This window comes from Chelonoidis abingdonii, chromosome 11 (assembly GCF_003597395.2).
Source record: "Chelonoidis abingdonii isolate Lonesome George chromosome 11, CheloAbing_2.0, whole genome shotgun sequence".
Lineage (NCBI taxonomy): Eukaryota > Metazoa > Chordata > Testudines > Testudinidae > Chelonoidis > Chelonoidis abingdonii.
The window spans coordinates 52,029,297-52,045,076 of record NC_133779.1 but is presented as its reverse complement, the minus strand read 5'-3'; the positions used below and the strand labels follow the sequence as shown (position 1 = coordinate 52,045,076).

Below are 15,780 nucleotides of genomic sequence, written 5' to 3'. Positions count from 1 at the left end.
CCTAACTCTGAAGGGAAACTCAACCAGTCTGACTGAAAAAATAAAAAAGGATGCCCAAGATTGCATAAGGAGGAAAGAAACTCAATTCTCTTGGTACTCAGGATTAGAAACCTGGGGATTCCTCCAGGATTCCAGCACACACTAAACTAAGCACACCTATTCAGACAGGCACATTCACGAAGAATCTGACCCAACTCATTTAATTTAATGAACTTTGGAGAGGATATAAGAATTTGATAGAAATAAAGGGCAATTCCATTTAATGCTTATCTAGGAAAGCAATTAAGAGTCGATTCACTTGAAGAAATGAGCAAATTCCTGTGCTCTGTAAATCAGCAGGTTCTGTTAGCTTAGACTGAACTATGATACTAATACAAGTATTACCTCACACCGGCAGAATTCAGTAAGTCAGTTACTACCTGCTGCCTTGATTAAACTATCCAGGCAAATCGGTGCTTCTAAAAAGCAACCTAGACAGATGTTTCACCCTTTGGTTTTGTGGCAAAGCCAGTTTACAAGGTGTACTGTCAGCACACTGTCTAGATTATCTATCAGCCAATTTCCTGCTTCTATTAAATGTACGTGCATAGACAGAAATTCAAATCAATGTGGGCTCTGTTTATATAAATCTGTGGGTCATGGAGTCTTTACAAATCTTATGTATAGGTGTCCTGAGCGTGGGCTTCATTGTTCTTACAAATAACAGAGCAAGTTTCCTGCTTCAAAGAGCTTAGAGTCTACATAGCCAAAACAAAACAGAAAGGGAATGGATACTATAAGCAGAGTGGCTGCACCTTGCTTGGCTTGTGTTCTGTTAGCGTCAAGATTTTAAAAAATATTTGAAAGTGTAATGAGAGCTTAATTAATGGATAAAGGATATGAGGTCTGAGCAGGGTTGAATTGGTCGATATGGAAAGGTTAACAGAAGAGACGCAGATTCAGGAGAGGCTTGAAGGAGAAGAACAAGTCTTGCTTGGAGTACTAGAATGGGCTCTCTTCCAAACATAGGGGAGCAGCATGACCAAAGGTGGCACAGCGTCACAAGTGGGAGGGGACAGGTTTGGTTAGGCAGAGCTGGCAGAGCATAGTCCATGAGTGGGAAGTTAGTAAGAGCCAACACTTAGGCAGGGTAATAAAAAGGGAGTGATGGTAAGATACAACTGAACCTTATTTCCTGGCACACAGTTATTTGACCCAAGTCAGGATTACAAAGGTCAGACAATCCACTGACTTCAATCACTGCTCTTACAAGGTCATGCCATGGTGCAGAATGGAGCAGAAAGTCAGTCTCTTCACTCCTGCACTGTGGCTAATTTGACTTATTTACTGATGCAACAGATGTTTGCAACATCTTACAGAAACATGAGCCAATGCTAGTTCAGGGAAGGAACAGCTACTGCACAGTCCAAGTCAACTTCCTCAAAAGGCTCAGTTTCCATTTTATTTTTAATTAAGCCATTGCCCTTCACTGAACATCTCTGCAGCACATGTTGGTATGACAAGCAGACTACATAAACCACAGGACTGCCTGAGTCAAATATGCAAACGCACAAACCAACAGATTCATCCTCCCCTCCAGAGGAGGGGATAGTAAATATGTTTACAAGGCCACCAGTAAGATCTGGTTCTGCTCCCCAAACTAGCGTGGAGGCTGAAAACACCAAGGCACAATGTTATGGTAGCCACGGAAATGACAGCAGTATGGAATTCCTGTAGCACTAATTATCTATGGAGCTGGACAAATATCAGTTGATGGTGTCACACATGGCAAAAATTTATCATGATGTTGCATTAATATGTAACAATCAAATGGAAAGTCAAGGAGGAAATGACTAGACTGATGAACAAAGGGCATAGCAGGGTATGGCTGATGGGTCATTTGGCTGGCTAAAGATCATGGAAGGGTTAGCTTGTGTCATTACAAATGAGATAAAGCTGTCACCTTATTCAAAGCACCACAGGTATAGGAGATCTAGTGCATCTGGACAGAAACGGCAGATAACTAAACCTGCTGTGGAATTCAGTGCATAGCTTTTTGCTAACGTTACAAGCTTTAGGCATGACCCTGAGAAACTCAGAACATCTTAGCACCTATCCTCATTCAATTTTCATGTTCTCAGCTGTGTTTAACAGGAAGGAAATGGTAGAATTTGCTTCTCCAGTTCTAGAGGGCTCTGAACATGAGATCGAAGGAAGTAAAAGCGGGGTACTGGCCTAAACCCTCTTAGTAACCCCAAACCAACAACAAAATGGTGTGAACATTGCCACAAAGCCTGAACGCACACAAATCGAATCAACATGTATGGAGGAGATCAGCAGCACTTCCTCTACCACAGTCACTGGGAACCTTGGGAGATGTGAGGAGGAATCCAGGAACAACCTTCAGTGATGTATCTCAGTGATTTCACTCTCACCTCTCTGGTTTATCACACAGGTGAAACACGCTCACAAGAGGCACCTACAGCTCAGCAGCCCCTCAGCAGGAAAATATCCCATCCTCACAACATTCTCAGCTCTTCCTGGGTGCATCCTCTGGACACAAAGGGGCACCGAGATTGCAAGCACCCAAACCAGAACTGACAGTTGGATCTGATGTCCCAGTTGTGTGTTCATTCCTGGATGGTGGATTCTAGCAGGGCAGGCACATTTGGGGCATCACAGAAAGGAAGGGGAAATTCTCTGCCCTTCACGGAACACCAGGCTCAGCCACCAGTGAAAGCGTTACTACTTGGTGCTTCAGTTCGGTATCAGTCAGTTCCCCTTTGTTTGTGCTAATGTGCTGCCAGCCTACCTTCAGGTAGCCTGCCAAGAAATTGCTTTAGAAAACAAAACAGCGGGAAAATGAGTGTGTTCAAAGCAGGCCAAAAGCCAACTCTTCTCCCTAGCAACTCAGAGGTATACATATGACATCTGTGAAGCATTGGTAAATATCCACATTTGTCACCAGGGCAACAAGAAGCCTTGAACATTAAACTCTCTGGACTTTCTCATAAAAATCTGAAGTTTCATAGCACATTCATGGACACTTGCAGCCTCTGACCATTCATTACAAGTGCCTTTTGCCTGTTTATTTTCACCACGTATTTCTTTCTGCAAGAAGAGACTCAAAATCAAATTCGAGTTTATTTTTAATGAACTGTTTATGATTTTCTAGCATCAGGCTCTCACCTGTAGAGCGTTGCAACATTTAACAATAATGCTCAGCACAAGTTTTCTACCCAATGAACACAGCTCATCACAATAGTGAAAAATAATTTAAGTGATCTTCGTAAAATTTACAAAGCGAGACATGTCTGGTTTCATTTAAAAGTCACTTTCACTTCTCAAGAATCCTTCCTGCAAGGGTCTCAACATTTATAACTGTGCACTACGTAATCAAGGTATCCAAGTCATCTTACTTGATACCTCTAGAGGTACTTCTAGCACAAGTGGCCCTCTGACCATTATTATTTGCATTATGGTAGTGCCTAGAGGCTCCAACCAAGTGCATGGCATGGCCCCAAGTGCGTCCCCAACTTACAGATGGGGAACTGAGGCACAGAGCAGCTGAGTGACCTGTCCAGGGTCACATGGACACTAGCAGAACAGAACTGAGTTCTGTTCCCCATGCCTGTCTCCTGGACCATAACACCAAGGCGTACTTCCTCCCTTTCCTTACTGTTCATATAACCTTTATTGTTGTACTAGCTCCATGTTACTGTTATAATGCATTGCAAAACTAATGTCCTTTTGTTTTAAAAGGGGATGGGGAACCAGATCCTGGATGCTAGGACAGCAAGGTGAGGGGAAAGAGAGAGAATGTTTACAACTAACAAAAAGCAGGTTTTAGATTCAGAATACTTCTAGAGGATTAGTTTTTATATGAAGTGCAGAGAGATTTGTATTTAAACAACGCTCCAGCACCACTTAAAATATTGCTAATGGTGCTGAAGACACCGATATCAATGCCTTCACATTTAGTTTCAAACTGGTATTATTCCAAAGCTCTGAGCTACTTTGCCATACCAAGCTGAAATGTTTCTAACCAGATGCAGAGAAGCTGGCATTTAAAAGATCTGGTTTTCAATACTTTTCCCCGGCAGCCAGCCTAGATTCTTTATTATTCAATTAGCAGTTTTCTACTTAAAATTTTTACCTTACTAGTTGAACCAGCTCCAATAAATATTGTTTTATGTGCAGCAAACTAAATTAGGAGCAGATTCTGTGAGGACTCAGGAACTATCAACTCCTAATTCATAGTAAGAGCTTGGGCAGGTCTGTAGTTAACAACAAAATTTCCATTTAGATTCGATGGTTTTAATTTACTGAATTAGAATGAAAAAATCAGATTCCTTTTCCTCTCTAGTTTTTAGAATCATGTGGGTGGCAGGAGAAGGCGGGACAGACAGGAGGGAGTGAATGAGCCATACAGAAAGATTACTTTGCTGCTATTCTCCATGACAAAGATTCTAGGAGGAATTTCAGTTGGATCTCTTTTTTGCATAGCCTAACAAAGTGCACCACTGTCCTTCACCACAAGCACGCTCTCATTATGTCACATGACACTGAAGACAAAATACTGCTCAGTAACTTTAGACAAGGCCTAAGTTATTTTTTTTATTAAAACATACTGTCGTTCCAAAAAAAGACCCTGTATGAACTCATCTCTGAAAGAAGTAACTATGTTCTTAGTGATTTATGTCCACATCTCTCCCCTCAAAAAAAAAAATAATAAAAAATATCACTGCTCAGTTTGAAGTAACACAGTTCAGTGGTGTGATATATATAGATTATTTATTAATTGTATTGCAATGGGGCCCAGGATTCAATTGTACTCGCCATTGTACAAACTCAGAACAAGAATGCCCATTTCTCAAAGAGCTTAGCGAAAATCAGGAGTGAGGTGCACTGGAAGGGCTGGGAGTTTAGAGAGAAGACTAGAATGGAGGAGGGTTGCAGAGGGTCAGGATTGTGGGACACCAGAAGAGCTAACGTGGAAGATCTGAACTTTAATTCCAGTGGATGCTGCAAACTCAAAACTGAAGAGCATCGGCTGTTGGGACCCTGGACTGGCAAAATCAAGAGAACTTGCACAGTTGTTGAGAGATGGAGTCCATTTACTTACCTACCTCAGAGGGGAGCTGTATGGCTTAATGTATGTACGGCATTTTCGAAGTACAAAGATGATATATAGAAGCACAAAGATAAGTAGAAATATTGGGAGGTGCTGAAAACGAGGACTGTCTACACAGCATTGTTAGCCCCTGCTCTTCCAGCACAAAGTGCAGATCCCCAAAAGTTGAGCCCTACCATTGCCTCCTATACCAAAATATTGTAGAGTAACAGGCTGGACCTGCAGGACATCAGCTATGGAACTGGTTAATGTAGCACTACCACTGATACTACTCACAAAGTATTTGCCAGCCCTAGCAACACGGAAGTTCACGAGGAAACTTATGTGGACATGTTTACATATTGTAAGGGAAGCATTTTTTACTTTTGCAACAAACCTCATTTCTAAGGGCACTCAGGAAAACGGTCTCCATCTTTACAGTAAATCCTATTAGACTTATGGCAGGGATTTGAGAAAACAAAACTTGTTTTCTTTATTTAAACAAAGCCAAGAAATGAAACTCATCAGCAGATGAGACGACTTTCTTCACTTTAAATTTAAACTTCCCACCTCCCAAAAATATAAAAAGCCTTAACTGGGGTCAACATTATTGAAATTTAATCAACTGGCATAAGATGTGCTGGTTTCCACTTGCAAACAGTAAAAGCTGTTTGCAACACAATACTAAACCCTTGTACAAAAGGCTAGAAATTCCTAAGAAACAGAGTCATAACTTTCACTCCAGTCAGCTCTGGCCAGAACTCTTTGTGCAGACTAGTTTTACCAACAGAACTGCCAAATCCACCTTGTTGCTACTCAGGGGAAACTCTGCTTGGTGACATGACCTTACTCCCCTAGTTAATTTGACACATTCACTGAGTCAGCAAGCAATGGCCTCTCTTTACCCTGCCCCACCATGGTAACATCATTCCCAGAGTTCTCACCACAGCAACTCTTCTCCCAGAAATGGAGCACGCAGATCTCCCTGTATAGATGTTGCAGAGCCAGAAAAGACTGCAAGACACTGATCCCCTATGTTTCAACTGAGAAAAAAGGTGGGGAGGGGCTCCTTAAAAATATTAGACCTAAATTGTGACTTGGAGTTTGAGAACCATTGCCATGGCCGAATAAGCAAGCACGGTTTCCAATCGTTGTTCGATATAGACTGAAGTTATCTTGTCAGCAAATAAGGTGGGTGCTGGCTGGTGAGTCTTGCCCACATGCTCAGGGTTTAACTGATCGCCATATTTGGGGTTGGGAAGACATTTTCCTCCAGGGCAGATTGGCAGAGGCCCTGGAGGTTTTTTGCCTTCCTCTGCAGCATGGGGCACAGGTCACTTGCTGGATGATTCTCTGCACCTTGAGGTCTTTAAACCACGATTTAAGACTTCAGTAACTCAGACACAGGTTAGAGGTTTGTTTCAGGAGTGGGTGGGTGAGATTCTGTGGCCTGCGTTGTGCAGGAGGTCAGACTAGATGATCATAATGGTCCCTTCTGACCTGAAAGTCTATGAGGTGATGCAAAAAACCAGATTTCTTTCCACTATCAACAGCGTGCTCCAGTGCTAACAAAACTCGCAGAGATCATTTTCCAGCCCAGGCACAAAATTTACTTGCCAACTCTTTATGACAATATATAATTTTTCCACCAAAGACAGTTATTCACCCTCAGCAAGTAGAATTTTACAAGGCTGATTTAGAGGTGCTGTAGACCATAGACAATTTGCCCATCAATAAATCATCATTTGGCACCAAGAACTGGTTAGCAGGTACACCTTTGGCGGAGAGCGCATCACATTACTTCTTGGTTCCACCTTGGCACCTCTGATTTCCAACAGGGATAAAGGGGAAGGGAGGAATTCTGGACATGACATAAAGGAAGAAAAAGAGACATCACAGCTGCAAACTCAAGTGATAGGAAGGACAGTGATGACCATGACAAAGGAGAGGAGTGGGGAAAGAGGAGTACCCTCAAGCAAAAAGACCAGAGAATCCATCTCTGGTGCATGAACGCTGTTCAAGCAGAATTTTTGTAGCAAATACTCAATGAAAAACTCCAACGGAGACCTACATTGTGAAGAGAGAGATAACAGCAACATCTCTGAAACTGTAAGGCATCTGTATCGTATGGCTTCTTCGCTGGGAAGATTGTAGGAATCCTGTCATGTTACAGGATGTTCTCAGACATTTCGTAGGTGGTATGTGCCCATCAATGGCATTTCAGACTATTTTCTATGAATGGAGCACTGGACAGTATTCCACTGTCTTCTGTTTCTGCTTCTGAATCAAGTTACAGCAAGTTCTCATGTGTCCAGGTATCAAGTTCTTCAGGTGGAAAATTAAGGTCACTAAGTAACTGTAACCAGTGTCCAAATACAGACAGTGCTGGATGCTCATTTGAGCTGGTGAGCAGGCAAACCCAGAGTAGGGTGACCAGACATTCTGATAAAATCAGATGTATGGCTGGGAGGTCATTTGTCCTGATATTTTGCACTCTGGCTATTTTTTTTTTTTTTGGTATGCTTCAGCTCCTCCCTCCCCCCCCATGTATCCCTATATTTTGTTCGTCATCTGGTCACCCTAACCTAGAGTCCCCGTCGTAGTGGTGAAAGCATCAGAAATGCCTTGATAGGGAAAGCCAAGGAAAAGATTCCAGGAACGGAGAAGACAACAGCAACTCAGTCTGTTCCCCAAGCCAGAAGGATTCAAAGTGACAATGCCACCCATTTCAGCCTTGCAGCTTTTGCAAAAAGCCCACACACACATTGAAGGAAAACAAATACAGGAGAAAACATACACCATTAAAGTTTGTCATGAGGTTCAGTTTTGACTGCACAACCTGGCAAGAATTAAAAAGAAACACAAGCAAGAGCACTTGAAATAATGCACCTCATGTATGGTTATTACCGAGGTTATGCAGCATGACATGCCAACTGGAACAAGAAGATCTTAACTGAAAGAGCAGTATGCAGTAATAAAACGCTACAGTCTCAGGGAGCAGCACATGAAAGGTCAAATTCATCCCTGGCATAATTCCACTGACTTCAATGGGAGCTGCACGTACTATACCAGAGCTCAAACTGGCCCAATGTGAAACAAGTATGTATATTTAAATGAACACCTGAAAGCAGTCTTTCCCACAAGAAAGTGACAGTTCTGGTTAAACAGCAAAGAGGCATGAAGAAGTCACAGTGCTGGAAAATTCCCAACCTTCTAGTTTAGAAGGCACCTCAAAACCATTTCATGATTGTTCAACGTTAGTGGAAAGAATATATTAATAAAATCTAATATTTTCAAGAAACTAAAATCTTTGGGGGGGGGGATGGAGTGCAGGGGAAGACAGAGGGGAATAAAGATCTACTTACAGGATTTCTTGATGACTGACAATTAACAGGATATGTGGTTTATATTCCAAGGAGCAAAAGAACCCATCTGCTTTCCATCATGGCCTCCTAGCCCAATTTGACATGTTCACAAGATACTATGGCATTCATCTGTAAGGAAGCCATTAGGGGGCAGAGATTTGCACTTAAGATGAGGAACAGGAAGTACTTTTGTATCTCAAAGACAGACAGAAATGGTGATTTATTACACCCATGTAAAGAAACCCAATTGTCTCACCATAAAAATCAAGGTAACTCTTATCTCTAGTGTTACTATGCTAACTCCTACATACTTGTTTACCAGTTGGGTTGTAGCACCATGCCTCTGAGCTCCAGAAGTGCTCTCTACCCCAGTCTCTCATTCAACCTGCACTAGCCAGACCTGTGAAGCATGCTGGCATCCGATTGCTTGGCAACTGATCGGACTGTACTAACATCCCACCTGATTATGTTCTAAAAGGAATGCATTTAAAATTAAAAAAAAAGTATTAACGCCTGCTTTAAACTGGACTAGCTTAATCCAGAACTGAAGGTACCGACAGAGGCTTGAGTAAACCAGAAGCAGTATGAACGTGTGTCTCATTTAAGAGTCCATAAACAAGTATGGCAGAGCAATAATGATCTTTGAATTATAGATTCATCCTTATTCAAACCACAAGTTCATTAATTATCCACTGTTTCAGTTCTTCCTGATTCCTACAGGCTTTTTGCTAGTGCTAAAGTTAGTCAATTCCCATTGTTTTTAGTTTAAACACTCTCTAGACCAGATTAGAGCCAATAGAATGATTTACTTTTCTCAAAAATCTGGCGCTCGGTTCCATCCCCCACACCTGTTTTCTCCTGAACTGCTGTCCTGAATTTGTCATATTATTTTATTTTTATATATATATGCGCAATATTTTTATATATATATGCGCATTTAAGTTTGTAAAGCCAGGTATAAGTTTATAGCACTACAGAAGGATTCTGATAATAGTATAGGCCAATTGATGGAAGTTTAAATCTTTATCCCTGGCCTGGTCACATCTGGGGTTTTTACAGGTTTAAAAACAAGGCAAATCTGAATATTTAATGAATGTCCCCAGCAGGATAAAGCCAGTGCAGGACCAGATGTTTGGATGAGGGCATCGTCAATAAGATCAGAGCTGAAAGAAAGCTCAGTCATGATCTTTGCTAGTAACCACTTTCTTAATCTTAACCCCAAAACAAGTTTTCATTTTATAATCATGTTCTGCAATCTCTAAAAGACAGAATTTTGAGGAGTCAGAAAAAAGGCAGAGAAACTCTCTCATGGGGAGTGATTAAAGTATATTTCTTACTTCATGACCAAGTTAAATGAGGTCAGCAAGGGCTAAAGTGAAGAGTGACATGTTATTGGTGGAGACTTTGCTGCCTCTGCTGCTCATCCACCTGGTCAGTCCTTGCAGGCACTCAGTACTGGTCAAATTCTCCAAACAGAATTCACTGGAGCAGTTACAGCCTCTGGGCCCGATACTCATTTATGCTAATACCTTATGCTATTCCAGTGGCACAGAGAGACTGGAAACACCCACACACACACCCCGAGATCACCCTGCCCAACGCTCTAGAAGGACCATGCACCTAGTATATGTTGAGGAGCTAGTTGGAATGCACAACGCTACAGCTATTCTCATCTTCCCAGGAGCCATGGAAAACACAGCATAAGTTAGAGCATACTTGCACCCATGGGGCAGGGCTCTGCACAGACCCAGAATATGGCAAGGGGGTAGGGGGAGTTTAGAGACACTTCAGCCCTGTACGCTGACACTGCTCCAAGTGCAAAGATGGAGTGACTGAGAATTACTTAACATTAAATAGCTGCCTCTTAAAACCATCTGACAGACTGCAGGAGAGTTTGTTTTCATAGGAATTTAGCTGTTTCAACACAAGACAACAATGTTTCTAGGAATTTAAACAGAAAACGGAGGATCTTAACCAGCCTCTTGAACATTCTGAAGCTGGGAAAGTTTTTAAAGAGCCTGGATAGCTGAGGCCTCCTCTATTGCCATACACCATTTAAAAGGCTTGTGTGGCCTCTGGGCTGAAATAGGTTTTAAACATTGCCAAGAGAAACTCTTCTCAGTGCAGCTTTACATAAATTATAGATGAAAGCTTCAGCTTCCATTATGTGAGCAGCTGCAGCCAGTATGAGCTAAGGAGACCTCCACGTGTCCTGCTTTCTGTCAGCCAGATGTTTTCTACCAAACAGTGAACTGTCAGGGACATGAAACATTCACTTACCTTACCCACATGGTGCCTTCCCCTTGGCTCATGACATGTGAATTTGCAGGGTTGGGAAAACAGGACATTTTTAACCACTAATTGGACAGACTGTGTTCAGCTGATATAATTAATACTTCATGTTTCTGCAGAGCCTCTTTCTTGAAGGCTCACAAAGAAAACTTTCACAAGTTCTATACATACAAGAATTACACGGCCTCCTCTGGCATTCACAAAACAGACTGCATAACAGAGGGGATGGGGATCATTAGCCAAGGATGTTAGCTAAACTCCTTGCTGTTACAGAAACAATCACAAGATCTTTAGTGTCTAGATAGAGCAGAGAGGAACTTGGTTGTCTATTATTCAGAGGAGCCTTTGAAAAACAGACCTATAACCAGAGAAAGCATGGAATTAAATTTTATCTGTCTTGGAAAGACCAAGGGCTGAGTCAGCCCTTCTGTGATTTGAACCTGTGGAGTAATGTATAGGTGTAACAAGCCTAATTCTCTGCCAGCTGTTTAATTATCCCTTCTGATTAGATGATTCACTACCCCAAGAGAGTATTTCAGCTGCTTGAGCTAAGACAGCGGAAGTGATGCATTGCTTCTCTCCAATTTGTTGAGCACACCTCACAGATCTGCACTCTACACCTCAACTCCCTGGTCTCTTGCCCACTAACACCATAGCACTGGAAAGAAGACTTGCACTCCTCATTACCTTGGTTTCCAAAAGAACATGTGGAGAAAACTTCAAGGTCATTTGAAAGCAATGTAATAAAGCTCAGATTACCAGATTTTTCCTCTCCTTTCCCTCCCTCTAAAACCAAGGACACAGCTTTATCCTTTTGTTAGGAAAGGCTATCTGCCAGACCTGTGAAATGGACACAGGGGGGCCTAGATTCCTTTTGTAAGAAATGTAGCTCAAAATCAAGCATCAAAAATAAACACAGTACCTGGAAAACAGATAAAGCACTCAGTAGAGGCAACAATATGGTTGCAAAGGCTATATGAAATCCACATCTATATGCATAATTTTCTACACTTAAAAATAACCAATGTCACCCAGACAGTCACAAGGCCTATGAGAGCCATTCAGGTCTGGAAGTATAACATGGAAACGTACATGTACAGGCAAGTCTGATTTAGTCTTTATTCAATACTGCTTAGCATTAAGTGGCACTAACACTAGACACTGCAAATTGCCATAGCCTCACACACAGCCTAACTCTTGTGACATAACACAATTTGGGTTTCCTCTGCTTTATGGCTGGGAGGAAAAGGAGGACCAATTACAACAGGCAATTTGTGGAACAAGAAAAGTCAGCCAATACAAAAATGTCATGGCTCTCTTCTCAAAAGCAAAGACAATTGCTTCAGACTTTAATTTTGGACAGTGACTGAGACTAGAACTGGTGGAGTTGTCTGGGCTTATTTGCACACAGGCAGTTTTGTTTTGCACAGGATTATTTTTGAACACCTCAATGGAATCCTCCTCAGGAGGTGACTATGAAGGGCAGCCACTCTGTGCTGAAACTGGGGGCTTTCCCTTCCCCTGCCGGATCCATTCAGCTACAGGTCCATTCCCATCGACCTTGGATATTAACAACCCTCTGTTCTGAATCTCTCTGCAACTCCTTCCTTGATGCAAATGACAGAGACAGGGAATGAAAGTTCAGCAGAGGCTTGAAATAGTCATTCTATGCTTTGCATCAAACCTGCAATTTCATACCAATGATCCTCCCAAGATGAGTTCTCAAGGTCACCAACAGCAAGCCCTAACGCACCAATTCAAAACAAAAACTTCAGGGAATGAGGAACCCAAGATTAGTCTCCAGCTGTATTTTACAGATGTGCTGATCATATTTATTAACCAATTTATCAGAGAAAAGACTAATCGTTGAGAGACCCATTCATATGAACAATGGTCATGAGGCCAGTTACCATAGCTATAACTAACAAGCACAAAGCATTCCTGTATATATCTGCTAAATGTACAAGGGACTTCCCTGTAGTAGGAGCCAGCTAGGGCTCAGAGCTGGGGAATAGGAGTTTGGGTTCTATTCTTAACTCTAGCACTAAATCACCATGTCCTTAACTATCTACTTATACAGACCCATTCTTGTTGAATTGGAACACCTCAAACAATAAGTTTATCTTTCCAAGAACCTTGTAAGGTAGGAAAAAGTTGTCTCCGTTTGTACAGACAGCAAAATGAAGATGAAGATTAAATGACTTGCCCAAGGTCATACAGGAAATCTGTGGCTTAGAAACTGAACCCAGAGCTCCTGAATCCCAGCCCACTACATTAACCATAAGGTCATCCTTCCTTTCCTAGCTTCCCCATCAGTAAAGCAGGGGAACTATACTCACCTATCTTTGTAAAGGCACCTGTAGCATCCTCAGAGAAAAGGCATTAGAGAAGAGCAAAGTATTTTCTTTTATTACAGAAGAGATTTCCTGCACGAACAGGCTCTACATTTTCCAGCCATGGCTACAGAACATAATGCCACTTTGCTTGGGGAAAAAAAGTAAATGAAATTTACACCATTTGCACTGGTTAATATAAAAACCTCTAGCAGAGGAAGAGTTATGAGATGAGGCTCAAATGCACCTATACTGTTGCGGACACACCCTTCACAGAGAGACTCCAACATTACCTCATCCTCGCTCTCAACTTTGGGATTGCTGGCGGTCCGTTTCAAATTGCTGCTCAGGCTGATGCTAGCTGTGGCGTCCGACTTGGACCTCTGGTGAGTCCTTTTGGAAGGTGACAATCCCATGTCGGGCGCCGGGCTCAGAGACGGCAGCTCCCTCTTTTTGTGAGCTGGCTTCAACTCATCAGAAAGGATGAGCTTCCGCAGCTTGGTCCCACGGGAGTGTCGCTGAGTTGAGATGTGCATGTCCGAGGAGTAGGCACCCAGGAGCAGGGCACACTGGAGGGAAAAGTTGATGCTTTGCCGACAGCGGTGCACAATGTAGGGTTTGATAGCATCACCAACATCTTCATCCATATGGATGTACATGTTTAGAAGCTGTGGCAGGTAGAAGTCCACCTCCTCGTTCCTAAAGCAAAACAACCTATTTCCAATATAAGCTTGTACCCCTGGCTCTTTTGAATTGTACAAGTATGAAATGGCCATGGAGATATCAAAGAGCTTGGATTCAAAGAGCCTGAGCAGCCAGGACTGCTTAGCCGAGTTGTTCTTCTGCCGCCTCCGGGCGCTTTTCACTGTGTTGGCCATGGTCTCATCCTCCTCCCGGATCCTGGAAGACGTGCCAGGTGGGTCATCCAAGCATTTGATTTCACAGCCATCTCCGACGTCTCCATTGACTAGTTCGAGGTTGGTCCGTGGAGTACTCTCCGTTTCGTTGACATCATTTGATTTAGCCACACTGTCTGAGGAGACCCCATGCATCAGCTTCACCTTCTCCAGGACCTCTTCGCAGGCTTTCTTCGCCACCTCTGGGTCGATAACCGCCAACTCCCCAATGCCTTCTCTGATGACACTGAGAGGAGTCCCTCCATTTCCTTGTAGCACTGGGCTGGATGACTGATCCACCGCTGTCCCATGGGCTGCGTCTACAATAGCGTCACCCATAGCAGTTGGCAGGTCTGCACACTTCAAAGCTGAAATGAAAGCAATGGGAAAGGTAGTCAATGACACCATTCTGGGAAGAGGAGAGAGAGCATCTGCCCATTAACCTGCTGCCGAGCCTGCTAGGTGCATGTTGGTGCACTCTTTTTGAGATGTACGTCAGAAGATATTTAGAGTTGAGACAATCTGGAGTGAACATTTTTTGGCTAGAGTCTTGTCTGCAGAGGGATGGCACACCCATTGGTGCAACTACTATAGGGAAAACCTCTAGTATATGCATAATTTACAGCAATGAGGCTTATCTTGACGTAGATCACATTTGGCCTTTAGACTGCTTCTCAAAGCCCTTTCTCCCAAGCCTTGATTTGCAAAACGCAAAAGAAAATAACCAGGAAACTCTTAACCTCACACTAAAGGAATTTTGCAAGGTTACGTAGCCATTAATGGGATTATGGCTTTATACGCCCAGCTGGGTGTATCCAATGCGCTTTGTTCATAACTAGAATGTAATAAATCCCTCCCCGTTCAGCTTTTTTCATTTTAATTCCCTCTTGTGACTGATTAATACTTAGCGCTTACCTAGCACTTTGAACGTTAAGTCGCCTGACACCCCTGGGAGGTAGGTAAGTGTTATCCCTGTATTATGCTGAGAAATTGAGATTAAGTGACTTACAAGAACAACAGTTAGAACAAGAATTCCTTCTCCAAGCCCCACATTCAGATACCTGGCCTATTCCCCGCCCCCTACAATTCACACATTTTTAATATTACTTTTTTTTAAAATAAAGCTAAAACCAAGAGTTGGAAACACTTCCTACTTTTGTCATCTCAATCATAACTGCAACAATATATCCTACTACAGTCAACCAGAAACAAGGAAACCCAGGGCCAAGAGAAAGTATCCTTTTTTAACCAGACATTCCTTTCAATAAATTTTTGTTATTGCAGTTCTGACCATTTTCCTTTCCTTGCTTATACGGTACAAGAAGATAGCTATCAATCACCACATAGTGACACCACCTTTTTCAAAGGTATAAGTATTTTGGTAGGATTCCTATTTCCTGCCCCCTCACAGTCACATCCAAACCCAGTAGAATTATTTGCTGTGGAAAGAGTTCACTGAACAGTTTTCAGCCTCTCCATTCCCAATCTGACTCCGGACTCCATATTCACAGCCTACAAAATCCTTACTGGCAGGGCACAGGGCCTAGGACAAGAGACTTCCTTGCTAATTTAATTAGTTGGTTTATTTATTTCTAAGAGCGAATACCATGTTTATCTGCTAATCCACGACATAAACCACTTGAGGGCAACCAATCACATGGTTACTTCCGCATGCTGCCAGAAGATCTATTCTTCTTCTTCCCTATCCACCTTTCAGAAAAAAGCCATTGCTCTTTGTAGATTCAGAAGATAATCCTGAAACAAATTAATGAGAGGGCCTTAAGTTAGTTTTCCTAACGCAG

At 42.4% G+C, this 15,780-nt stretch overlaps 1 protein-coding gene across 2 annotated transcripts in view; it reads right to left on the bottom strand.

Moving 5' to 3' along the window:
• PI4KB (phosphatidylinositol 4-kinase beta) overlaps positions 1-15,780 on the bottom strand; it is a 59,051-nt gene that overhangs the window by 30,104 nt on the left and 13,167 nt on the right. For both annotated transcript variants that reach the window (XM_032781246.2, XM_032781245.2), the window contains exon 3: positions 13,376-14,346. In XM_032781246.2, the coding sequence (XP_032637137.1) occupies positions 13,376-14,317 (942 nt within the window). In that variant the 5' untranslated portion in view covers positions 14,318-14,346. The remainder of the gene's footprint in view (positions 1-13,375; positions 14,347-15,780) is intronic.